The sequence below is a fragment of the Quercus robur genome, chromosome 5 (genome assembly GCF_932294415.1).
Source record: "Quercus robur chromosome 5, dhQueRobu3.1, whole genome shotgun sequence".
NCBI lineage: Eukaryota > Viridiplantae > Streptophyta > Magnoliopsida > Fagales > Fagaceae > Quercus > Quercus robur.
In genome coordinates this window covers 28137374-28165283 of record NC_065538.1, presented here as the reverse complement: position 1 = coordinate 28165283, position 27910 = coordinate 28137374, and the positions used below count along the sequence as shown (strand labels likewise).

At 33.5% G+C, this 27910-nt stretch overlaps 2 protein-coding genes and 1 pseudogene across 2 annotated transcripts; all 3 read left to right on the top strand.

Moving 5' to 3' along the window:
- Positions 1-860: 860 nt before the first annotated feature.
- LOC126725698 (G-type lectin S-receptor-like serine/threonine-protein kinase SD2-5) lies at positions 861-4566 on the top strand. Its single transcript, XM_050430533.1, has 2 exons — positions 861-1050; positions 1872-4566. The coding sequence occupies exon 2, from the start codon at positions 1941-1943 to the stop codon at positions 4374-4376; it is 2436 nt and encodes an 811-aa protein (XP_050286490.1). The 5' UTR covers positions 861-1050; positions 1872-1940; the 3' UTR covers positions 4377-4566.
- Positions 4567-11371: 6805 nt separating this feature from the next.
- On the top strand, positions 11372-14749 carry LOC126725697 (G-type lectin S-receptor-like serine/threonine-protein kinase SD2-5). The gene has a single exon (XM_050430532.1). It carries the CDS (start codon positions 12158-12160, stop codon positions 14585-14587), a length of 2430 nt encoding a protein of 809 aa, XP_050286489.1. The 5' UTR covers positions 11372-12157; the 3' UTR covers positions 14588-14749.
- Positions 14750-15472: 723 nt separating this feature from the next.
- Positions 15473-18723, top strand: LOC126725696 (G-type lectin S-receptor-like serine/threonine-protein kinase SD2-5; annotated as a pseudogene).
- Positions 18724-27910: the final 9187 nt, after the last annotated feature.

Genomic DNA, 27910 nt, shown 5'->3' with positions numbered 1-27910 from the left:
CGAATCTCTGCCATGCACCATGATCTTGAGGAGGACGACAACTTCGACCGATCTAATTATTGCAAACTCAAAGCTTTTTTGGTTGGGTACTTGTGATTCTAATGGTTGATGGTGTTTTTGAGATCCTAAAACTTGATATAGTTGGGTTGGGTACGGTTTGATGGGCAATCCAACCAAACCTGACTTGTGGACACCCTAAATAGCATTGTCTATGTAACAATGGTTGGGTAATTGGAACTGGTAAACTAAAAAAAAAAAAATTTAGAGCCCATAATTCAATTTTAAATGTCATTAAATAAAAGTAAGGAAGGAGAGAAAAGTATTTAATCTATTTCATAAATTTAAATAGATAAGTTTAGATGTTTTGCAGTTGGTTTTGGAGGTACTATAATTTCCAAAAGTATAAAAGTAGTGCAGCTTTTGTTGTGCCTTTTTTTTTTTTTTTTTTTTTTTTTGTGAGAGTACCTTTGTCTATATATATATATATATTATTTTTTTTTTGGGTTAAGTACCTTTGTCTATATTAAAGATTGGTATTTGTTTGAAATTTTAGGTAATGGTAGATTTTGGTTGATACTGTTGGTAGATATCAAATTTGTAAGAGTACTGCGTTGAACATGAAAAGATAAAGAAAAGAAAAAAACAGACAATAATTTGCTCGAAAAAAAGAAAAAAGAAAAAAGCAGGTGCACAAATGCAATTGATTTAATAACAGTGGCACATCGCGCATGTACACAACTGCCCTTTTCAAAAGCAAACAGTGGTCAATGGGATGCAAAGTGCAAAGTGCAAAGTGCCAACTGCAAAGACAAATCCTCAAAAATAAAAAATAAAAGATAAAAAGGCAGCTGAATGCGTTAAAGTTTCAGTGTAATGAAAGGGCAACTTGGAACCACATTTTTCATTACCTCACCTGCCCACTCCAAGGCTTCCAAAGCAAAGTTCCAACTTCTCTCTCTGTCTCTCTGTGTAGATCATCAAGTAAGAAAAAAAAGCCAAGACCCCATCTCTGTGAATCCATTTGTCTCTGTAACAACATCAAGAAATGAGGTCAGCCATGTCTCTATACTCATTCTCTGGGCCTTTTTTCTTTTCTTTTTTCGTTGATAGCCATGCAAGACTTTTTTTTTTTCTTGTGTGTTTAACTTGGTAATATTTATATATAGATTGATATAGCGTTAAGCAAAGAAACCCATCAATAATCATTTAATAACCAAGTATTTTCTTCATTTCTAGTAGATATGTATTGCAGTTTCGTGTTCAGTTTGCTTTGCTTAGCTCACATAAAACAGAGGTGGTAATATTTGAATTTTCTTTTCTTAATTCCTTCCTCGATTTAAATGCTTAAACATTGGAACTTGTAATTAGACTATCTTTGTGTGCAAAACAATTCAGTATCACCTATAACTATCTTAATTTCTATTAGTTTATTCCTAGTTTCTTGTTTCTCATTTAAGATCTCTCTCTCTTTATTTTTTTATTTTTTGTATTTGTTTTTGGCTTTTTGCTATGTTTGTTTCGCTTCACCTGGGTTAGATAGTAGATAGAGTATGCAAAATCTATTTTTTCTATCATATTTGAAACTCTCCCATGAATTCTAGAAATAGAACTTGCAATTGGACTATTTTTGTGTGTAAATTATTTTGTAGACATTTTCCACCTCAAGTTTATGTTTATCTTTCAGTTCTCTTCAATGTAGAATTCTACTCCTGTAACTGTGTATAAGATTTTATTCTTTTGCAATAGAATTTCATTGGGGGCATGTATAAGCAAGCACAAAGAAATATCTTGCGTGTATCATTTTAATTTCCCTAGCATTGAACCTTTTTTTTTCTAAACTAATTAGCCCAAACCCCTGAAATTTTTTATAGGTATGAAACTTTGAACAGATATTTGGGGCCTACTTAGCCAAAATTGGGATTGGTGCAGTTTCAGAATTGATGGGTTTGTTCCAATTCAGAACTTTGTGTCTTTGTCTCCTCCTTGTCTTTGAGATATGCAGCGCCAGCAATGAATATGTTGGCAAGATATATCCTGGATTTCAAACATCGCATGGTGAATGGGCTGATAATGATGGGCTATTCTTGCTTTCCAACAACTCGGCATTCGCTTTATCCTTTTACACTGCCCTGGATGTCAAATTGTTTCTGCTAGTAGTCATTCACCTGGGTAGTTCCAAAGTGATTTGGACTGCTAACAGAGGCTTGCTGATCGACAATTCTGATAAATTTGTCTTTGACAACCAGGGGAATGTGTTTTTGGAAAGAGGGGATGGTGTAGTTTGGTCTACAAACACAACAGGGAAAAGTGCTAAATTCATGGAGTTGCAGGACTCAGGAAACTTGGTCTTGTTTGCTGAGAATAAACGTGTTCTTTGGCAGAGTTTTAGCCATCCCACTGATACCCTTTTACCTGGCCAGGTGTTCCAGGAAGGAATGAAACTTAAAAGCTTTCCAAACCACAAAAATTTGTCTCATTATCTTGCATTCAATTCAGGTGATGTGGTCTTGTACGCAGGTTATGCAACTCCACAAATTTATTGGTCCATTTCAAATGATAGCAGGAAAACCAATAACAGTGTCAGTGGCAGTGTTAATTCTCTCTCTCTTATTTCCAATACATGGAATTTCTATGATCGAGATGGATCTTTACTTTGGCAATTGGTTTTCTCTGACTATAATGGTACCGATGCCTTGTGGGCTGCTGTTTTAGGCTCTGATGGGTTAATATCATTTTATAATCTTCAAAAGGGAAAGGGTGTCACTTCTGAGGCAACTAAGATACCACAAGAGTCCTGCAGTATTCCTGAGCCTTGTGATCCATATTTTGTGTGCTATTTTGACAACTGGTGCCAATGCCCTACATCTCTTATCTCTGAAAATAATTGCAAACCTCAGACTGTCTCAACCTGTAATAGCTCCCAAAGTTCAGTAGAGCTTTTATATGTTGGTGAGAGGCTTACTTATTTTGCACTTGGATTTGTTCAACCCCTTCTGAAGTCTAATCTAAATGCATGCCAAGAAGCTTGCCTTGCAAGTTGCTCCTGCCTTGTGCTGTTCTATGAAAAAAGTTCTAGGAAATGCTTTCTATTTGATGAGATAGGGAGCCTGCAACGTGCTAGTGAAGGTTCTCCTGGTTATTTTTCATACATGAAGGTCCCAGTTAGTGGTGATGGTAGACCAAGTAATGCCAGAAGAATGGAAAACAAGCATATTTTATCAATTGTATTCATAGCTATTGCAACCGTAGTGGTTGTTCTTGGCCTACTTTATGTGGGATTCTGGTATTACCACAGAAGGAAGGGATTGCTGGAATATTCTGAAGAAATATCAGAAGAAGATAATTTCTTGAATAGTCTTTCTGGGATGCCTGCTCGTTTCAGTTATAGTGATCTCTGTCAAGCAACTAGAAATTTCACTTCAAAGGTTGGTCAGGGAGGGTTTGGATCAGTCTACCTAGGTGTTCTACCAGATGATACCCGCTTGGCTGTGAAAAAATTGGAAGGCATTGGGCAGGGGAAAAAGGAATTTAGAGCTGAAGTTACGATTATTGGCAGTATCCATCATGTCCATCTAGTCAAGCTCAAAGGCTTCTGTGCTGAGGGTTCTCACCGGCTTCTTGTCTATGAGTTCATGGGTAAACAGTCTTTGGATAAATGGATCTTTAAGAACAAAAAAGGGGGTCACTTGTTAGATTGGGATACAAGATTCAACATCGCAGTGGGTACTGCAAAGGGATTAGCTTATCTTCATGAGGAGTGTGAAGTTAAAATTATTCACTGCGATATAAAACCTGAAAATGTTCTTCTTGATGATAATTATGTAGCTAAAGTATCAGATTTTGGTTTGGCCAAGCTAATGAATCGAGAACAAAGCCTTGTGTATACGACATTAAGGGGTACAAGAGGTTACCTTGCACCTGAATGGATCACCAACTATGCCATATCAGAGAAGAGTGATGTATACAGCTATGGCATGGTCTTGCTTGAGATCATTGGAGGAAGGAAGAATTATGATCCAGAAGAGAATTTGGAGAAAGCCTATTTTCCTGTTTATGCCTCAAAATTGTTAGAAGCAGGAAAACTGACAGAAATCTTTGATTCTACGCTAGAGATTGATGAGAACGACGAAAGGGTTTCCACTGCAATCAAAGTAGCATTGTGGTGTATACAGGACGAAATGCATTTAAGGCCGTCGATGACCAAAGTAGTTCAAATGCTTGAAGGTCTTTCCGCCGTACCTTCACCACCAACCTTCTCTCAGCTTAGTTCTCACTCAAGTTTCTACAAATGGAGCACTGAAGAGGCATCTTCTTCAGGACTGCTTGATTTTAGTGATGTACTCATGTCAGACGTTCGGCTATCAGGCCCAAGATAGGAAGCAATTTTTACTTTACTTTCTTTCTAAATGTGGAAAGTTCTATCTTAGGCTTTCATCTTGTTGCTATTATATGTTACAACATTTTGTATACTGAATAGATATCAAAATGAATGGCCAATGCCATTCAAAGCATTTGTTTCCTTAGGAAATGGATATCCATTAATAACAGTGAATAGCCATTCCCATACCTGAGCAAATGCTTCGAGGAGTTGTTACATTAGTCCTTGTAGTAAAGGGTTTGAATGCTTGTTTTGCTAGCACCTCAGGTAGGTAACCTATGATACCCACTATCAAAAAATAAATAAATAAAAGGTTGGTAACCTATGATACCCATCAGGCTTACTATCTGGTGGGACTATTTTAATGTACACATCATGAACTAGTAAAGAACACTAATTCTCCATAAATATTTATTGCCTCATCTGTGTAACCTGGGGCTAAAGCTGATGATGCCCTCCTTATCCTAAACATCATATCAATCAAAAGTCAGTTAGCTAAAGATAGACTCGAATAACTATAAACTATTTGTGTTGCTGGAAAAAAATTTCAGCCTGAAATATGGTCTAAGTTAAATCAATAAAGAATTTGAAGATTAGGACGCATGAAGTAATCAATCCGAATATATATATATATGCAAAGTGAAGAGAAAATTCAATTAGGTTCTAAATTAGATTTCAATTGTTATCATGTGTCACATGTCTTATTTAAGTATTTTTTTTATAAAAGTTTTTTGTTCTAGATGAGTTAATAAGGTGCAAAAAACGAAGAGTTTAATATGAATAAATCATCAAAAACTCAATTTAAAAAAGAAAAGAGTAAACTCATGTGTATATTTAAAAGAAATTAAAATAAAATAAATAAAAGAGAGAGAGTATAATTTTAGTTCAACTAAAATATGGATAAATGATTTTTTTTTTTTTTTTTTTTGATGGGAATATGGATAAATGATGGGAAATAGCATGTTGAATTTGTAAATACAAGGCCATTAATTGACTTATTTGCAGTCTAATGCAAATTCTGGTTAAGACCAGATAGGTAACTTTGGGCTGTAATGCAAACTATGGGCTCCCAATAGTTTGCAAGAATAATTCTTTGTTGAGCACATTGACCATTTGGCCCAAAATTTCAATGCAAAGGTCAAATTTCACTTTACAACATACCAGAGAAATTCAAAAATATTGGTCGCCTACCAATAATTTCCTCATATCATGAATTGCATAACATAATCATTCTTAACACTTAACATATGTCCTGACTGTTCCTCTGCTAGACCCCAAATTTTCCATTAATTGATTTCATGTTTCTGGCCAGCAGAATCAGCTATTTTCTGCTAGTGCTTTTATACTTTTCATTTTATGACACAAACATGTTGAACATGAACCCACTCAAATTCTAGAGTGAACTTTGACTCTTTTTTCTTTTTGGTAAGTTCTTTCTTTCTAAAATTCTTCCCGATTCGATTCCAAGTCCTATAATGATGATAAAAGCTTTATCAATTAAATCGACCGACAATCACAATTACGTGGTCTTTCTTTGTTGGCCAGTGAACATGCATATCACAATTAACTTTGTGGCCAATTCTTACATTTTGGCAATAGGAATTTATATTTCTTTATTGTCTTTTTTAAATTTGAGTAAAAATATGTTATATTAGGTTTTTAAGTTAAATTTAAACAAGTATTTGTATTACATTTAATTATTCTTATAAAAGACTAATATTTTTTCACTATTTATCAATACAACCCTACATTAAAATTTAATTGGAGAAATTTAGTGTATTATACCCATGTAAATGTACCTAAGTTTTGTTATTTAATCTTTAGATACTTCAATGAAAATGGTGAGGTTAGGGTTTTTATAAGCCACTTTTAAAGAAAACACTCCTCGGTCTCCAATCTCAATGCTAAAAAAAAAAAAAAAAAAAAAAAAAAAAGTGGGCAAACTTGATAAAGGGTTTCGAATTCAAACCCTTACTTTAATTTTAGTGTCAAAATCAGTTTCGTTCTCTAGTACAGTAATTTTTAGGTTCTTCCTATATAATCTTTGTTTGTACGAAAAGTAGTGGGCAAGTCTTTGATCTTTATAAGACACGTTGAATGGTTGGAAAAGAAGGTACAAAATGGCGGGGGCCTAAGGAATTTACTAAAGTGATGACTGATTCTCGAAACTTCAAATACAAGTGAAAAAAAAAGGTGTGTTACGGACTTTGAATACCTTAAAAAATGTGAGAGTCTGCATTTGAACCTTGAAGGTCTGGATAAAAATAAGGTCGGTTAACGTGTGCTTTAAGGGTACACATTAATTATCTATTTTTAAAAATATTTTCTTGAAAATTGAAAAAGTTGTCAATACTTTTTTAATTCTCGAGAAATTTTTTTTCAAAAATAGTTAATCATTATTGTGCCCTTAGGGCACACATTAGCAAAATCCATAAAAATATGTATTCATAATATTACTTATATTTCTCTTGTCCAACTTTTTGCACCAAAAAAAAAAGGAAAAAAAAAAAAAAAAAAAGAAAGAAGAAGAAGGAGAAGATCTAGCTGCTATAGCATCCTTGCGACTTGAATATTATTATATAAGGATACACATGCAAAAGACAACTAAGCTTTGAAAATGGAAAATGGAAATAGCAAAATTTGAATTCTCTACTCGGAGAGTGTTACTAGATTCCATGAGAAAAGAAATCCAATGATAATAGTCTTTTGGTGAATAATGATAGTTGGAACCCATATTTCCATATTATTGTCACTTATTGTCAATGCAACTTTGCAAGCACAATTTCGCCAAATTTGGCAAAGAATGGTATTTTGTGAGAGAGAGAGAGAGTATTTGGGTTTGGGTAAGTGTATGGCTGTACCTTGAATAGGATAATGTCGCAAACTTTAGATGAAGAGAGATCTAAGTTCAAGCTAGTTGACATATACATTGAGTATATTGACACTAAATTAAATTTTGGGTCATTATCAATGAATTAAAAATTAGCATGGTATGCTGGGACCAAGAAGGTGGTGGGTTGGTAGAGGCAAATTCCAATTTGCACGTTGTTTACATGATTAGCACTCCTTGTAAGGAGCACTCGGACAAGAATGTCAATAATTGTGTGCGCTAGTTATCCAATCAAGAACTGCTCCACAATTAGGTGAGATAAGATGTTAGGCTCTATTCTAGAAATTTTGGGTTACTAACTGCTCCACAATTATGTAATCCAAAATACTCTTTTCAATGATATTCAAGGAAAGGGTATTTTTAAAAAAATTCATGAAATTAGAGCAACTCTCACTCTTGGATGAAATGATAAAAGAAATACATTTAGAAAAGCTCTTCTCGACAAATGTAATTTGGTTTATTATTCTAAGTAGTTATTCTATATTAGATAATTTTTTTTTTTTTGGATCACAGATAATGAAGAACTTGTTATTCCTAACCCTTGGATTTATATAACATGAGCAACACAATCAAAGTTTTTCCCATTCTTTTATTAAATGATTTTGTTGTGAAAGGAGCTGTTCTTTTTTTTTTTTTCTTTTTTGGCCTCCCTGTGACCACGATTTTTCAACTACCCATTTTTTGGTGAAAACAATCAGTCTTTGAATTTTATGTCCTTCGATCAAAATGATTAAAAAAAAAAACGAAAAACGAAAAAAGAAAATCTCTTTTATCTTTGAATTAAAAAAAAAAAAAAAAAAATCCTTTTGACTTTAAGAAGCATCTAGTATTGGTGCTCTTTTTCTTAATTAGATTACCCTCTCAACAAAATGCTAGTCCTTATGCTATGGTTGAGGGTCTCACATCTTATTCTTTAGGCTAGCTTGTTTCTCAAGATGCAACAGTCCTAACAAGATGACAGACATCAAGGGTCTTATTGTCAAAGGGAACTCTCTCCCATACGGGTTCTCTTTATAAGAATTCTTAAAAAAAGCAAAGTTTGGCTTCAATAGGAAGATGGACATGCATTCCCTAATGACTCATTTAACTCAACTAATGTCTTGTACAATAACAAGAACAAATGTCATTTTTATATTAGTGGTTGAAGTCCAAAGCTCCAAACACAAACTTTGTCTTTAAAATAACTTCTTATCTTCCATTTAGACAAACAATCCAATAATAAATAAGCGTTTTCAAACGCATATGGAATAAGTAAATAATTTAATTGGACAATAACATTTTGGAAAATGCTAAGGGCACATAATTTTATACAACTTTGTCCATAACTTGCAACATGACAAGTTGTGAGTGAGATGTGGTGGTGGGTCTATACCTCTATCACTCACGATTCATCATGCAATGAGTTTTGGCTAAAGATGTGTAAAACTATGTGGTCCTAGCATTGCTCTAGGACTCTCGGCTCATATTGTAGTTATTTTAAGTAGGCTCGCTCTAGGCCTAGGCCTAAGGCGCTACTTATCCGATTAATTTATTGAGGCAAAAATACCATTTTGATCCTTATAATCTTGGAGTCATTGTCAATTTAGTTCTTACATTTTGTTAGCAATCAATTTGGCTATGGTTATTTTCAACTTTTAGTTAACTTAAGTCAATTTATATTAGTGAATTGACGACTGAAACTAAATTGACTATAAGTTAAAAATAACAGTTGTTCAAAATAATAATAATAATAAGGACTAAATTGATAATGAACCCAAAATGTATTAACCAAAATAGTATTTTGGCACCCCGCTACCCGCTTATATTTCTATATTATATGTATTAATTTATTCTCTATATTTCTAAAATTCTATATTATATTTAGAATATGTTTAGTAGTAAAAGTTACATAAAGGGTCTGAAGTCTCTCACTACCTGAACTTGTTAAGAAAAAAAAAGTTCCAAAGTTTTAGATGACAAATATATATATATATATATATATAGATATATATTTTTTCATCAGAAAAAAATGTAGGTGTGTTTTGCGTTCTTTCTCCCCACCTCCGAGAATGTCCCAAAATATTAAGTCAATTGAAATTATGCCCAATTGAAATCCTAAACGGTTACATTTGCAAAAAAAATTATGAGTGTGTTGAATAATTATTAACAATCAATTTTCTTAATAACTTGTAAAAGAGATGTTAATAAAACCTAAATACAAAAACTTAATTAGCAATTTTGCATCCAAAAAGAAATAAAAAGAATAATGTTTTTAAATAACATAAAAAGTTGAATAATTAATATTTAAATAATTAACTAAATTCATCGCCCTAAACTTCAAATTGCACTGTAACCTAACACCCAACACCAGAATTCGGGTCCTAGCTGTGAGAGACTCATCACCCATTTACTATTTGTTCATCTGCTTTGAATTACAGAGTGTCTTTTTTTTTTCCTCCTCCTGCTCCTGCTCGGCTAATCAAAATGGATAACTGATTATTGATCCATTCAAAGTAGAAGCAAAATCCAATGTATCATCCTATGAGAAGTACCTGGATTTAAATAACCCTAATTGTTGTAAGGAAAAATAAAAATAAAATCAAGCAGCTTCAAGTTTCAACATAATCAAACAATTATTTATTTATTTATTTATTTATAGCAAGAAGCTATAAATTTTATTAAGAAACATTAGCCAAATTGGCTTAAATTACGTAGAGATGTGTGAAAAGACATTTTCCATTCACACAAATACACATGTAACATGAATTGTATGTCTAATAAGAATGTAAACTAGTTGCATTTGGCATTGGCTTAAAAAACCAGCTTATTTTTAATATTATTCAGTTTATTTTTGCTACTATTCATAAGTCTAATTATACTTTTTGATACTATTCATGAGTTTCACTATATTAATTCAGCTACCTTTTAGTTTTATTTATAGTATTTCCAACAAAAAATTTTCAGTTTTAACTAAATAAATTGTTTCCAATGGTACATTAACTAAATATTAAACCATTGAAGTACCACTTGAGGCACAAAATTGATTCTCAGAATGCTCGCCAACTAATGAAACTAGGACGTGGATCTTGTTGACATTAAGTTTTGTCTAAAACTTGAAATTAATGTCGCATCTATTACTATCTTCGAGTGGTTTGTCATAACTCATAAGTCTCATTGTAAATTTTTTCTTAATTATTTATTTATTTATCTTTATCTAATAATAATATAATATATTTTATTACTAAGCGGTGTATATTTTTAGAGGTGATATGACTTTATTTCATGTTTTGTATTACATTTTTTTTTTAATTAATTACAAAGACTAGTTTCTTAAAAGAAAAATTACAAAGACAGTAAACTTAAGAATCTATGTATTACTTAACTTTTTTATAATTGAGGTGTTTATTATTATTATTATTATTATCATTTGATACGGAAAGAAACACGAAAAAAAGATATTAGAAATTATGTTCTTGACTTATACTGCCTCTTTAGTCTTTACCAATTGTATGTTTTGATTCTAAAACCAAGCTCAATTTTCTTACCAACAAATACCAACTCCTTAAGTGGAAGTGGCGGCCATTGACAACAAAGGGAATTTACTAGGTTATGTATAGCTATAGGCCTAGTATGTTGACGATTTTTAAGTGAGAAAAAATACCAATCATATTAGGTTAATTTAACCGCTAAAGATAGAATACATAGGGTATCATAGGAATGGCAATCTTTCCAATAAAATTCTAACTCATACTTGGACCCGATCATATCAAATTCAATCATATTCAACCTGACTAGTTAAGCAGACTAAACAAAAGTAATAAAAACATCGGGTAAAAGAAATTTTTTGCTTACTTCCGTGTACATGTATTGAAAAGTGATACAAACGCGACACATGTTTTAAAATGGTCACGATGTCTTGTAGAATTTTTACTTTTTATTTTTGTTTGTTTGTTGGTTGAGATTTTTTTTTTTTTTAAATGGGTTTTTTAGTTTTTTTTTTTTTTTTTTTTTTTTTTAATTAAAAAAAAAAAGAGAAAAAGAGAGAATAGAAAACATAATAAAGTAACTGATGAATAGCTGCCTAGCTGAATCTAAGAAAGAGCATCTTTATCGATTTTACGGATGAATACTTTAACAGCTCAAAGCATGTTCGGTGCTAATAAAGAAACAGTTTGGAACTGCATTATAAACTATTTTCATAACCTGGCTACTCAACTTTTCTATCTCACTCTGTATTTCTCTCTCTACCTGCACAGAAAGAGAGAGAGAGAGAGAGAGAGACGATTCTTCTTACAGTCCAAAACATGAAGAAAAAGCCAAGAACCCATCTTTGCTAATCCCCTTGTTTCTGACTTTCTGTTACTGAATCAAGGAATGAGGTCAGTCATGTCTCTATCTCCACTCCTTTTCTGGTTCTGGGTCATTTTCTTTTTCCCTTCATTCATGGCTAAGCAAGCATCTTTTGTTGTTTTGCCACTCATTTCAAATTATTCTTACCGTTAACAAAGAAAACCTATCAACGCTCACCAAGGAATTCCTTGTTTTAGTTGTTTCTTACTCTCTTTACTTTGCTTCACACAAATAAGATACACTTGGGAATATCTTATTTTTCTTTTCTTAACTCTGTCTCACTTTGATTTCTACACATAGATCTTGTCATTGGACTCTTTTGTGCAATTGTACAATTCTTTCTACAAATTCATAATTATCTTTCAGCTTTTTGAGTAGAAAATTTTCATCTTGTATCTGGGTGGCAAACTCTTTTTCCCAGTTACATAATTGAGTTTTAGAGACTATAGAGCATTAGCAAAATTCAAATTCCTTGTTTAATACTTTTTTATTGGTTTTCCTGGCTAAATTTGGCCAAACATCAGAATTGTTTTTACTGGTTGCCAGTTTTGCTAGGAATTATGGGTTTGCTCAAATTTAGAACCTTGTTTCTTAGTTTCCTACTTGTGTTTGAGATCTGCATGGCCAGCACTCAACAGTTTGGCCGGATTTATCCTGGTTTCCGAGCGTCTCAGATGGAATATATTGATAGTAAAGGTATATTTCTGATATCCAACAACTCGAAATTCGCTTTGGGTTTCTACACTAGTGTGGATGTCACATTGTTTCTACTAGTTGTCATTCACATGCCTAGTTCCAAAGTAGTTTGGACTGCTAATAGAGGCTTATTGGTTCAAAATACTGCTAACTTTGTGTTTGGAGAAGATGGGAACGTTTACTTGGAACATGGGGATGGTGTAGTTTGGTCTACAAACACTACAGGGAAAACAGCTACAGCCATAGAAATGGGCGATACGGGAAATTTGGTATTGCTTGGGGCCAGTGGAAGTATTCTATGGCAAAGTTTTAGCCATCCTACTGATACCCTTTTGCCTGGCCAGGAATTCTTTTATGGAATGCAGCTCAAAAGTTTTCCCAACAGCAATAACTTGTCTCACTATCTTGAATTCAGATCAGGCGATTTGGTCTTGTCAGCGGGGTTTCAAACGCCACAAATTTATTGGTCCATAACAAATGACAGGCGCAAAACCAATAACTCCGTCATCGGCAAGGTTCTTTCTGTGACTCTGGTGTCCAATTTCTGGAATTTCTATGATCAAAATAAAACCTTACTTTGGCAGTTTGTCATCTCCAACAGTCCTGGATGGAATCCCTTCTGGGCTGCTGTTTTAGGCTCCAATGGGTTAATCTCATTCTATAATCTTCAAAAGGGGAAACCAGTGACTGCCGAGGCAATTACAATACCACAAAGCGCTTGTAGCGCACCTGAGCCATGTGGCCCGTACTATGTGTGCTATTTTGACAACAGATGCCAATGCCCTTCGCCTCTCAGCTCTCACTCTAATTGCAAGCCTCAGATTAATTCAAACTGTAACAACTCCAAGAGTTCGGTACAGCTTCTATATGTTGGCGAACAGCTCAACTATTTTGCACTTGACTTTGTTACACCCTCATTGAAATCCAATCTAGATGCTTGCAAAGAAGCATGCCTTGGAAATTGCTCTTGCCTTTCGTTGTTCTTTGAAAACAGCTCTGGAAGTTGCTTTCTGTTTGATCAGATAGGAAGTTTACAACGGTCTAATGTGGGTTCTGCTGGTTATATTTCGTATATAAAAGTGGTAAGTCCTGCAAGTGAAGAAATTGGAAATGGAGGGAATAACATTATGTTACCCATGGTCATAGTTGCAACAGTGATTGTTTTCTTTAGTCTAATTTATGCAGTATACTGGTACCAACATAAAAAGAAAATATTACTCAAATATCCTTTTGGCAATTCAGAAGAGGATGATTTCTTGGACAATCTTCCTGGAATGCCTTTTCGTTTTTGTTATGGTGATCTTTGTAGAGCAACCAAAAACTTCTCTACAAAAGTTGGGCAAGGAGGGTTTGGCTCAGTCTACATAGGTGTGCTCCCAGATGGTACAGAAGTGGCTGTGAAAAGGTTGGAGAGTGCTGGACAGGGGAAAAAAGAATTTAAAGCTGAAGTTACTACCATCGGCAGTATCCGTCATGTGCATCTGGTCAAGCTCAAAGGCTTCTGTGTTGAAGGGCCCCACAGGCTTCTTGTATATGAGTACATGCGTAAAGGGTCATTGGATAAATGGATCTTCAACAAGAATGAAGAGGGAAATTTGTTGGATTGGGATACAAGATTTAATATTGCTTTGGGTACAGCAAAGGGGTTGGCTTATCTCCATGAGGAGTGTGAAGTGAAGATTGTCCACTGTGATATAAAACCTGAAAATGTTCTTCTTGATGATAATTTTATAGCAAAAGTTTCAGACTTTGGTTTGGCTAAGCTTATGAACCGGGAACAAAGCATTGTGTACACAACATTGAGGGGTACAAGAGGATACCTTGCACCAGAATGGATTACCAACTTTGCCATATCAGAGAAGAGTGATGTGTACAGCTATGGTATGGTCTTGCTTGAGATTATTGGAGGAAGGAAAAATTATGATTCACGACATAATTCAGAGAAAGCCCATTTCCCTTCTTATGCCTCCAAGATGTTGGAAGAGGGAAAACTGAAAGAAATCCTTGATACAGAGCTAGAGATTGATGAAAAAGATGAGCGGGTTGTCACAGCTATCAAAGTTGCTATGTGGTGTATACAAGATGAGATGCATTTAAGGCCACCAATGGCAAAAGTAGTCCAAATGCTTCAAGGTCTTTGTGATGTGCCTCCGCCTCCACCTCCAACCTCATCTCAGTTGGGTTCTCTATCAGGCATCTTTAAATGGAACAGTTATGGGGCTACTGCATCAGGTGTGAATGATTACTCAAGTGATGTAGCCATTTCAGATATTCGCTTATCAGGTCCAAGATGATAGAAGAAATTTTTGTCCCAGAGGATTTCATTTTAACCTATGTATAATGAAGTATTGATGATCCGTATGTATTGGTATTTAAATAGCAATATTTTCTTGTCTCTTCTTGGTTTCTGACTAGTTTTGAAACTTTTGTAATGAATTATTGCCCTTGTTTGTTCACCTTTCAATTTTAAGAAGAGAATAACAGGTTATTAATTTCACATGCACAATGAAGCTCAAGTTAGTCTTGATTTTACCTTGAATTCTGCTAAGAATGTTCCTGGAAACTCCTCTAGTTGACATGAAACTTTCTTATTTGTTTAGTTTCGAGTTTGAGATATATAATGAATTTACATCAGCAACTTGGCTGGTACATATGATTGATATCCAGTAATGAACTGAGGTCAGCGATACAAGTGCAAAGTTGACACAACTGAAAAATATTCTTCAAATGAAATGAAACTAAAGAGAAATAAACTATGAGAAAGAAGAAGAAAATTTGTGCAGTATGATGCAAGTTTTCAATCAAATACAAAATAGTAGGGGTCAACTTGTGACACATTTACTCACGTAGAGGATTGAAACGTGCTAGATTAAGAAATGGGAGTTGGCCTAGCATTGTCAAAGAGATTCACGTTGTTAGAATGTAAAAATTAATCTCCATTGTCACTTTCATAGTAGTAAATTATCAGAGATTTGGGCTGTCATGATTCACATATTACTAGAGATTCTAGCGTGGCAGCAAAGTCGGCCAAGTTTTAATATATATGCTAGACTTGACTTTCGCATGTCATGTACACGATAGAGATTAAAATGAAATAAAACAGTGATATACTCTCACAAGCAAAGGTTTTTTAACTGTGAAACGTTCTGACCACAATATATGTGAACACATAAGAAGAAAGTGCAGCTGACTGAAGAATCTTATGGTATATGACTATATATATAATAGTTTTGATTCATCTTACTTCCTCTCTTCTCCCAATTCAAGGGAAAGCCCAAGATCCATTCATCTCTTTCAGAGTCAACTGAATACAGAATGAGGTCAGTCATATGAATCCTTGTAATGTGTTATGAGTCATCCCTTCTCCTCATTAATGGCTATGCAATATGTTTTTGATCTGCTTCTAGTTTTCTATATTGCTAGGCCCAGAAAGTCCATCATCAAGAATTCTCTTCAGTCTAGTTTATCCGTAGTAGGTTTTTTGTTATATTTGTTGCTTCACATACACGAAATACATCTGCATCTTCTTCTTTTATCTGTCCACTTCAGATACCAGACCAGACTTTCTACAAACTTTGTGTTCTGTATTTAGAAATTCATAGGTTATTCCTTCAACAATATATCTTTTTGTTTAAGGAATGTATATGTACCTTGTTTTATTCATAATCAATGCTTAAATTTACGGGCAAATATTAGATTTTACCCTCTCTGCCTAACTCATTCCTTGTATTGAACTGATGTTTCAAATTTGGTTCACCCAAATACATGAAATTGTTAGTGGTATCAAATTTCAAGACTTTGGTGGTCTTGTTGGCCAAATTCAGTGAATTGGTGCAGCTTCACAAGTAATGGATTTATTACAATTTAGAACATTGTGTTTCTATTTCATCCTTATGTTGCAAACTTGCATTGCCATCACTCAAAATATTGGTCAGATATATCCAGGATTCAAAACGTCTCAGATGGTTTATGTTGAGAACTATGGGCTATTCCTCTTATCCAACAACTCAGTTTTTGCCTTTGGCTTTAAGAACAGCCAGGATGTCACAATGTTTGCACTAGTGGTTATTCACATAAACAGTTACAAAGTGGTTTGGACTGCCAACACGGGCTCAATGGTCACCGGGTCTGATAATTTTGTATTTGGCAATGATGGGAATGTTTACTTGGAAAGCACGAATGGTGTGATTTGGTCTACAAACACGATAGGAGAAAGAGCTACAGCCATGGAATTGCAGGACTCTGGAAACTTGGCATTGCTTGGTGACAATGGAAGAATTCTTTGGCAGAGTTTTAGCCATCCTACTGATACCCTTTTACTCAACCAGGAATTCTTTGAAGGAATGCAACTAAAAAGTGCTCCCAACCGCAATAACTTGTCTCAATATCTTGAAATCAAGTCAGGAAACTTGGTATTGTATGCTGGATACAAAACTCCACAAATCTATTGGTCTATTGCAAATGACAGCAGGATAAGTAGTAACAATGTCAGTGGCAAGGTTTACTCTGCATCTTTGATGTCCAATTCATGGAATTTCTATGATCAAAGGGGGGCCTTACTTTGGCAGTTTACATTCTCCAATCATTTTGAACCGAATGCCATGTGGGCTGCTGTATTAGGCTCCGATGGCTCAATCTCATTCTATAATTTTCAAATGGGAAAATCTGTTACTCCTGAGGCAAATAGAATACCACAAAGTTCCTGCAGCATTCCTGAGCCTTGTAACCCATATTATGTCTGCTATTTGAGCAAACAATGCCAATGCCCTTCTGTTCTCAGTTTACAACTTAATTGCAAGCCTCAGATTATCTCAACTTGCAATAGCTCCAAGGCTCAGGAGACCTTTTATATGTTGGTGAGAAGCTTGATTATTTTGCACTTGGGTTTGTCACACCCTTTTTGAAATCTGATATAAATGCTTGCAAACAAGCTTGCCTTCAAAACTGCTTATGCCTAGTGCTATTCTTTGAAAGCAGTTCTGGGAATTGCTTTCTGTTTGACCAGATAGGAAGTTTGCAAAGCACAAGTTCTGCTGGTTATGTCTCTTATGTGAAGGTCTTAAGTAATGGTTCTAATGGAGATGGAAGGCAAAGTCCTGCAAGAGGAAAAAGCAGAGAAGTAAGCCACATTCTAATCATTGTAATCATTGTCACCGCAACAATTCTAGTTATTGTTGGTCTAATCTTTTTAGCATTTTACTATGACCGTAAAAATAAGATATTGCTGGAACCTTCCCAAGCCGATTTAGAAGATGACACTCTTTTGGATAGTCTTTCTGGGATGCCTGTTCGCTTCAGCTATAGTGATCTTCATGAAGCAACTAATAACTTCTCTATAAAACTTGGTGAAGGAGGGTTTTGTTCTGTCTACCTAGGTGTGTTTCCCGATGGTACTCTATTGGCTGTGAAACAACTGGAGGCCATTGGGAAGGGAATGAAAGAGTTTAGAGCTGAAGTTGGTCTAATTGGGAGTATCCATCATGTCCATCTGGTCCAGCTCAAAGGCTTCTGTGCTGAAGGGCCTCACCGGCTACTTGGATATGAGTACTTGGGCAAAGGATCTTTGGACAGATGGATTTTCAAGAACAATGAAGGTGATCACATGTTGGATTGGAATACAAGATTCAACATTGCAGTTGGTACAGCAAAGGGGTTGGCTTATCTCCATGAGGAGTGTGAAGTGAAAATTGTCCACTGTGATATAAAGCCTGAAAATGTACTACTTGATGATAATTTTTCAGCCAAAGTTTCAGACTTTGGTTTGGCTAAGCTTATGGATAGGGAGCAAAGTCTTGTATGCACACAGCTAAGGGGTACAAGGTTACCTTGCACCAGAATGGATCTTTGACCATGCCATATCAGAGAAGAGTGATGTATATAGCTATGGAATGCTCTTGCTTGAGATCATTGGAGGAAGGAAAAATTATGATCCAAGGCAAAGTTCAGACAAAGTCTATCTTCCTGCTTATGCCTTCAAGATGAGAGAAGAAGAAAAACTAAAAGAAATTCTTGATCCAAAGCTAGAAACTGATGAAAACGATGAAAGGTTATCACTGCTATCAAAGTTGCACTATGGTGCATACAAGAAGATATGCATTTGAGGCCTGCAATGACTAAAGTAGTTCAAATGCTTGAAGGCCATTGTTCTGTACCTCAGCCTCCAACTTCCTCTAAGTTGGATTCTCGTTCAAGTTTTGCCAAAAGCAACAGTGAAGCGAGTAATTCCACATCAAGAATGATTCACTATTATAGTGATGCGCACCTGTCATCTGTTTAGCTATCAGGACCAAGATAATAGTGATAGAAGTGATTGTAATAGACTTACAGTTACAGTTGAAATAAACCCAAAGGAATGCCCTATCATAGTTTTGCAATGCCTTTGTGTCTATTTCTAACAAGTAATACTAAGTACACAATAATTTTCACAACAGGTAACATGTCTTATTGCGATTAGAGCAATATCACTTTCACTTGGGTGTACTGTTATCAGTGATACTATTTTATTATACATCAATCCGAACAGGTCACATTAACAGTTATGAAAAATAGTGTCCCTAAACTAATTGTTTTTTGTTTAGAAATGATGTAGGTCCTATGAGGTCTGTATTGAAAGCTTCCTAGCCAGTAGTCAAGAATTCTTATCAACATATCATGACCATTTGTTCTGCCATGTGCTCATTAATATAACCTGCAAAATGAAATTCAAGGACAATATGATTTAAGTATTCCCTGAATATTTCGGTAAGGATTGAAATTGATTTATTTATTTGGGATCAGAACCTCAAAAGTTACAGCAATTATACTGAAGTTTATTTTTTCTCACTGTTTTTCTTTTCCTTAAAAAAAAAAATTTTCTGTTTTTTTTGGTCTTAAATGGAATGTAGAGAAAAATGAAAGCACGATATTTTTATTTTATTTTATTTTATTTACATTGGACGCTACTCTATAGGTATTGTAAAATAGATCCTGTTAGAGCATTTCTTAATAAAGTATAAAATATTTTAGGAAAGTTTTAAACATCAACTTTTATTAGAAATATAAAAGAACTATTAAAAAAATCAGTTTTTTTTTCTCATAAAAAATTAAAAAAAAAAATTCCTAAACTAATACTCCTAAGTTATGTTTGGTATTGGCTTAAAAAGTTAGTTTTTTTTTACTATTTAGTTTTTTTCATTTTGCTATTATTCAGTATATTTTTACTACTATTTATAAGTTTTATTACATTTTTTAATATTATTCATGAGTCTTACTATACTATTTTAACTACTTTTAGCGGAAAATAGTGACATACACAGTACACATGCGGGTCAAAATTTGTTTCCGTAGGCATTCTAGACTCTCCAATATATTTTAAGTCCATCCGCTATCTAATTTTGCCAGTGATTTTATTTATTTATTTTTTCACTGTGTTCTCCCATCTTTTTGTTTCTCTCTCTTTTGTGTTTAATATATGCTATGCATCTTCTTTTATTAAAAAAAGAAAAAAAAACTATTAAATATGCACCAAGAACATGCCAAATATACATAGAAAATTTCCATCATAGTGGACAAATCCAATCAGTCTACTATAAAATATAATTAACTGAAGATTACAACACCTAGATTTTATTTCTAAAACTAAAGATTACAGCATTTTTTTCATAAGGGTGGTGCTAGGAATATACAAATTTTACTACACAAATAATTTAAAAATTAATGTATCACTAATTACTAACAAATAATTCATTTATTATGTTGTTTCTTTTGGGAGAACCCATTTATTATGTTGTTAAATCAACTAATTACATTCATTATCACATCAGTTTGGAGACTTCATTGCCACATCAGTTGCCAATCACAAGCAAATAATTTACACAATGATTTATTATATTGTTAATATTTACCTTTTTTAATTATAATATATTTATCTTCTTGATAATGAAGAGTTTAGGAACCTGGTTTTGACCCTTGGAAGTGGGAAGCCACACTAATATCAATGGCGCAATTTTGGTGAGGAAAGCTAAACATCCAATTAAATTCTAGTGGAAATTACACTTTACCACTAAACTATGTACCTGGTTGCACTTTACACCCTAAACTATTCGAACGCATTCTTTGCACCTAAACTATCACACTTTGCACCTCGGTGTTACTTTTGCTGTTATGTTTAATGGGGTGTTACTTTTGCTGTCATGTTTAACGAAATGCTATTGCACATGACAAGCACATGCATTTTGCTTGGTGGACAAACTTAAAAGAATAAAACACCTTGCTTCCAAAATTAATTAAAACAAAACCCAATTTTTTTCACACCTCTCTCCCCCTCTCTCGTGTAGCCTCTTCCCCAAATCCAATTTGAAAATTGCTTCAGCTTCCAATAGATTTCAAGCAGCAATCTGTTTGCATATCTGAGAAGTCTTGTCTTGTTGAAACAAAGAAGGAAGAAGGATAAGTTAGTTGATGAAAAGTTTCTAGCTGTACGCTTGACTTTTGGAAAAGATAATGGTTGCCCAAATAGAAGACTAACTGATTTTATCTTGCATGATGAAAATGGTGTCCCACAACCCCTTGAGATGTTGGAAGTTGATGACATGTTTATCTCTAGTCTTATATTGCCTCTTGAAGAAAGTTCAGAGAAAGAAAAGGAAAAGGTAATCAGATGTGAGGGCTTTGGACAGTTAGAATCATGGGACTTCTCTGGCTATGAAGATGGTTCTCTAGTGATATGGCTTTTTATTGATATTGCTGATTATCATTGCCTTAGACCTGCCAGTAGCTACACAAGTATTAGTCTCTATTTGATTGCTGAGAAATTGGATGTGAAATTAATTGTAAATCAAATGATATCAAGAAATGCCTTAACTAACACCATTGTTTGGCTGCCGAGAGAAACAAAGCAAAGAATAAGAGTGTTGTTTTACGTTTCTGTCTATACTGCTCTAAATCATCAATGAAGTTCTTAGCGTCTGTTTGGTTCCAGAGAAAATAAAAGGAAAAAAAAAAAGAAAAAGAGTTGATGAATAGTATGTGTCACATCCCAAACCCGATACCCGAATTGTGACCATGATCGGCATGCTAATATTAAGCTTTAACCTGATATTAACAAGAACTAACTAAACTCTTATAAACAAAAATCTTCCCTCTTTCTTTTCATTCTTATTTCTTTACTTCTTGATATAAATTTTTACTTGATATTCAGAGCATCTACATTGTACTTCAAGGGATAACACAATCCACCAGTTATTCAAATTCTAAATTTCACATAATACATCTCTTAATACTTTAAGGTGCACAACTTTCATTAGATCTTAAAATACACAATACTACAAAGCTAAACATCAAATTGCTAATTTGAGATCTATGCTTTTAAAACTAAAACCAATTCCTTCCAAAACTCGACTAAGGCTCCCTCTATTCCAAAATAAAACCTGTTAACTAAAAGAGTGGAAGGGGTGAGCTACGCAACTCAGTAAAGGTAAAATACATGAGAATTTAATAAGAATGCATGTAAATCAAATCATTTCATTTTATGATTATTCAAATAGGAGAACATCTTTTCATGCACAGTATTTTATACTTTTTATAATTATAATTTATATACTTTTCATAGAAAATAATTGCTCTCCTTTTTCTTATCAGAATAATATTACAAAACCTTTTCAGACTGAATTTCTTTCATTTCTTACAAAGTCACAAAAAATAATATTGATTGTTTAAAATCATATACATACATACATACATACATACATATATATATATATATATATATATTCTCATTACAAAATAATCATTTTGACTTAAATCAGATAATTGATAACTTCGTCTTAAATTAGAACCATCTTGACAAATAAGAAAACTTTTCTTTATAAACTTCTTCTCATAAATATTATAACTTTCATAGTCATAAAACTTAACGTTTCTTAAAGAATAGATATTTGATAACTTTTTAACATAAGCTTTATCTTTAAAGCACAACAGAACTTCAAAAACTTTTATCTTTAAAGAACAATTTTTCTTTATAATTTTTAAATTGCTTAATAGCTCATTCATGATATATATTAGTCAGTCTAATTGTAAGTCTGTCACAATTTTGGGAGACTTCCAGCACATTGTGCTAAGCATCAAGCATTCCCCACAATACTAGGAAATCCCAGGATCATATCAGAAAGTATCATCCCTTTTAGTGTGATCATATCATCAACCATAGGGGTCAGTTGACATCCTCCACAAGTTGATCGTTCCCAATGAGGGCGGGTACAGCAGAGACCTTACCACTTATAATAGCTAATCAAAATCTCCATGGAAATACCAGTACTATAACTCCTACTAGCTGAATTCAGATCATAACAATGGAATAACCGAAAACTATATTTTTCTAATAACTATACTTTTATATAAATATTTCATAACAAGAGCATATTCACTTCATTCTTAAATATTATGTTTGTGATATAAGTAATAGCATCAATATGTTTAAATCATATACATAAGGTTTCGAAGCTCACGAACATATTTTTGTCTGAAACATGATTATATGTTATATCTTTAATAAAAAACTTTTTAATGCATAATACACTTTAAAATAACCTCATGACTTATCAAATGCCCATATAACTTATCCCTTACCTGAAAGTAGAGGAACCGAGAGCCTAAAGTTGAAGGAGATCAGACCTAGGGGTTGGTAACACCCAAACCAAATATCAAAGCTTATTATTATCAATTTTGCCTTAGAATAAACTTACACATTTGTCTCAAAACTTATCTCTTAAAATCAAGGAAATCCTAATCCCACCTCAACGAGGTTCCCCAAACACAAGATACATTCATCAAATACCATGATATACCAAATCATAGAGAAACCATTATTTTAATGTTCATATTCAGATAGACAATAGATAAAAGAATTAGATTTTCCCCGTACCCTAGGCACGGGTTCTTGGAGTGATAGAGCTAGAATCACTCTAGCTTTAAGTTGGAAACAAGAGCTTGAGAAGAATTGAAAGAAACTTCCTTGTTGCTATTGGACCTGTAGGTGTGAGAGGGAAAGGAGAGTTAAGAGTTTTTCTTTCTTTTGATGTTGGACCCGTGGGTATGAGAGGGAGAGAGTTTCTTGATAGTTCTAGTTGATTTGAGAGAATAGAAATAAGAATGAGGTGAAGCTCATTTGTTGCATGGCTGGCTAGGTGTTGGTCTTTGGAGTTTAAGAAGATAACATGTGTCAACATGCATGACACTTTGGCTTTACATGTGTTAAATTTCACTTGGTTGCATGAGTAAGTGGAATTACAACCATATCCTTCCTTTGACTACCTACTTACAACTTTAACCATGTTATAACATCTCATGCATTATACCTAATTAAAACACCAACTATGTATCTAATAACTTAAACCACTTAATATAGTTTTGTAAATACTTAGTATACATTCATAATACAATTAGTCATTCAATTATTTATAATCTTTACAATTCTTATTCAATGGTATTATATAATAATATGCTTATTAAATATTCTTATATTAATTATAGAAAGGAAGTGGCTTAAAATAATAATTAACCACTCAACACATAGTTTAACTATAAAATTGGGTCAGGATGTTACAGTATGGACTTGACATGATATTTTCGTTTCCAGAAAAAGTTGAAAGCTCAACAAACTCTGCCAAAATCTCACATTGGAATCAACTAAGAACTAAAAACAAATTGTATATAATTTTATTTTAATACTTTTTTTGGTACTTTCAAAAGCTCAATTAAGTGTTATTCTATCATATGTACATTTTCTTTTACGTTTTTGTCTATATTGCATAGAATCATTAATGAAGTTCTTAGCATCTATTTGGTTGTAGAGAAAATGGGAAGAAAATAAAAGTTTCAGCTCAACAAACTCGGCCAAACCCATTTCTTTGAAAAGGCCCATGCTTGTGTAGAAGTCTATAAAAGGCTGTCAAGATCTTCCTTGACTCCACTCTGGATGAATTGCTTGCTGGAGTTGTTCATTCAATGAGCGGAAACAAACACTTTTTTCCCCAAATATTTTGAACAGCTAAAAAGGGTTGTGAAAAAAATTGTGTTTTGTTTTAATTGATTTTGAAGTAGGGTGTTTTGGTCTTTTAAGTTTGTTCCACCTAAGCAAGATGCATGTGCTTGTGTGATAAGTGTGATAATTTAGGGTGCAAAGTGTGCATTCAAATAGTTTATGGTGTAAAGTGTAATCTGGTGCATAGTTTAGAGTAGTAAAGTGTAATTTCTCAAAAATTCTATGATATTGACATATTAAACTGAGGATTTTGCCAAAATAGCGAGCTTTTTTGCATTGATGCTCTCAACACAAATAATGACCTAGGATAGTTTACAAGGATCCACGTTGAAATTGATGTGGATTTTCCATTTGTTTTTTTAATAATAATTTGATTGTTGAGAGAGAAGGATTTAAACCCTGAATGTCTTATTTAGAAACATCTGATAGTTATGTGGATTTACCATTAAGGACTACCAATCAATTGAACTATAAAACCCTTAGTGATGTGGATTTACCATTAATAACGCATATTCAAAAGTTTGTAGCTCAACAATATTGCTCATTTTTTTCCCAAGAAAAGAATTTAGATTTGACTTTCTCCCCATTTGTAGTAAGACCCAAAAAATAAAATTATATGGTTTTTTAATCACTTAGATTTTTTTTTTTTTAATTAAAAGAATACTAGAAATATTTGTACATAACATAATGCCGAGTCTGAGTACTAACTTTGGACGTATTATATAATTGTGTCCTACTGTTCATGTCTGTTGTTTTATTAGTGTGTATAATTTTTTTTTTTATTAAATTTTTTACTTGATTTTTTATCCTTTCAATTTCTACTATGATTATAGAACACGTATTTTCGGTCATAAATATAGATAAAATTAAACTTCTCAACAAAATGAAAGATTATTTATAATTGTCCATTTGATTTCATACGTATTTTTGGAAAGTTATTGTGAAATTTAATACATAATAAATTGAGGGTTAAAAAAAATGATCCATTCAAATGTATTAAGAAACAATTATTTAATGCATTAATAAATGTCATGGTTTTGTCCTTGCACTAGTCTATCAAAAACACACAAATATTTATAATCAACTTATGAAAAATGTTGTGGGTTCCAGTAACTCAACTAATAAAGTTTCTAATTGTTGAATAAAAGATCTAGGGTTTAATCCCTACCTTCACCAAAAATCGATTGGTGTCTTGGTATGATGATAAAGAGCTATCATCAGAAGCGGACGCCATCGATTGAAACTCTCTAAAAAAAAAAACTTATGAAAAACGTTTCCATTATTTAAAAAAAAAAAAAAAAAAAAAAAAAAAAAAAACTTATGAAAAACGTGTTACAAATAGACTGAGACAGATTAAGTTGGCTAATGGCTCATAACTGGGGATATCAAAGATTTCCTAACTCAGATATATGTTAGTGCAGGTTTGGTATGCAATAAAAGATCTTATAATAGAACTATTATATATGTGTATAACAACTATTTGTTTATTTATTTATTTTAGAAACAAACACACATACAAGGGAGAGGGAAATGAGTTCTAACACAAAAGTATATTATAAACTCTTATCAAAATTCATGGTAACTTTTAAGGGAGGGTGAGGCAAGTTGTTCATTGGTGAAATAACATGGAGAGGGAAAGGGGTTAGTAATTCTTGTTTTTCAAAAGCTATGTAGTATAACTTAATACCCATTGCTAAAGTTATTCGTCTCTCATTACTCACACAAGGCACATCATAAACTTGTCTCTCATTGCCCATTTTTCTTTTTCCTTTTTGAGAAACAAACACACACACACACACGAGGGAGAGGGAAAGGGGTTAGTGATGGCAACAGGTCGGGTTCGGGGCGGGTTTCTTTATGCCCGAACCTGCCCTGCGAGCCCACTCCCATTACCCTAACCCACCTGGTTTAATAAACGGGTTTTTTAAAACTCCCAAACCCGCCCTGTCAAGCCCCGTAGGCCCCGTCCCATCATGCGCAACCCAAAATTACAAACACAAACACAAATCCTAACACAAACATAAACACAGAAGTCACAAACACAAAAATTTTAGATTTATGATTTTCCCTTTCAAAATCACAAACACAAACACAGAAATCCTAACACAAACATAAACACAAAAATTTCAGATTTATGATTTTCCCTTTCAAAATCACAAACATAAACACAAATCCTAACACAAACACAAACACAAACATAGAAAACACAAACATAAACATAAACTCACATTTAACAATGAAATAAATTGTAAATAATATTCATCAGTCAAATTAAAAAAAAAAAAAAAAAAGTAAAATCTTGAGATTCATAGCTTTAGCAATGAGAGATAAAAAAATGAACCTAAAGAAAAAAATATGGAGAACGGGGTGGAGACACATGGATTAAGGAGTGGCCGAGTGAGGTAGTGAGGCCATGAGACTGAGCGAACACAGTCGTGAGGTTGAGCGATGTGGTGGGGCCGTGAAGCTGAGCGAGGCCGTGAGGGGGGCATCCGAGTGTGGCCAAGAGTGGGTGGCCGATGGCAGTGCGTGAGAGTGAGAGTGAGAGCTTGAGAGAGAAAGAGAGAGGGGCACCTGAGTTCAGATTAGGTTTAGGGTTTGGAAGGAAGATTATAGGATATACACACACACACTCTTAAAGCATTTATATAAATTTAATACATTTGGGTCGGGTTCAGGGCGGGTTTTTATAATACCCACACTTGACCCACACCCACTACAAGTTGGACTATAAAAACCCAAACCCGACCTTAATGTTTTGTGGGTCGGGTCGGGTCGAGTACCCACAGGTCGGATTATATTTGTCATCCTTAAAAGGGGTTCTAATACAAATGTACACCACAAATTTCACTCAAATTATTTGTTTATCTGGATCGTCATAATAGGGAATTTATTCCTTAATAATATCTATTTCTTAAATTGAGGAATAGTTATTCGTCTCTCGAAAGATTGTACTAATAGCTATTCTTTGGTGCAGGTAATAGCAACTTTTAAAATAAATATATTTCCTTTTCTTAAAAAAATCAATATATTTTAAAAAAATACAAACTTTCTAAATGAATTATCTTTTAAAATTTTTTCAAATATATAACCAATGTTATTAATTTCGTTTGTTTCACCCAAAACAACTGAAAATTTTCATTTTGATTAATTAACTAGTACGAATCACCTTTCAATTCCATCTTATTCTAAATTCTAGCTAATTCTAGCCCAAACTATTAAATATGAATAGTTATTCTATTACAACATATTTTATTTTATTTTTTTAAATACTACCATCAAGGCACCATTTGTTAGTTGCCAGTTGCCACTCAGCGGTTTAGATGTTTCATCACTTCTTGTGCAGGACTTGCATTTAGTTTGAAAGATGAGATACCTCTTAGAGTGAATGTTTTATTATTATAAAATAAGGACTTTGGAGTAATGAAAAATTTACAAAATATTGTACAAGTGGCGAGATGACTAATGGTTAACAGTAGATGATAAGGTAATGTTAATGGGGCCCATAAAAAAAAAAAAAAAAACCTACCGACTCATCTGCTACAAAAATTACTGTCTTTATCATCATCATTTTTATTATTAATCCTGATTTCCAAAG

Bases quoted from the DNA above. Each gene is read 5' to 3' on its own strand.
- LOC126725698 (XM_050430533.1), top strand. From the start codon at position 1,941: ATGGGTTTGTTCCAATTCAGAACTTTGTGTCTTTGTCTCCTCCTTGTC.
- LOC126725697 (XM_050430532.1), top strand. From the start codon at position 12,158: ATGGGTTTGCTCAAATTTAGAACCTTGTTTCTTAGTTTCCTACTTGTG.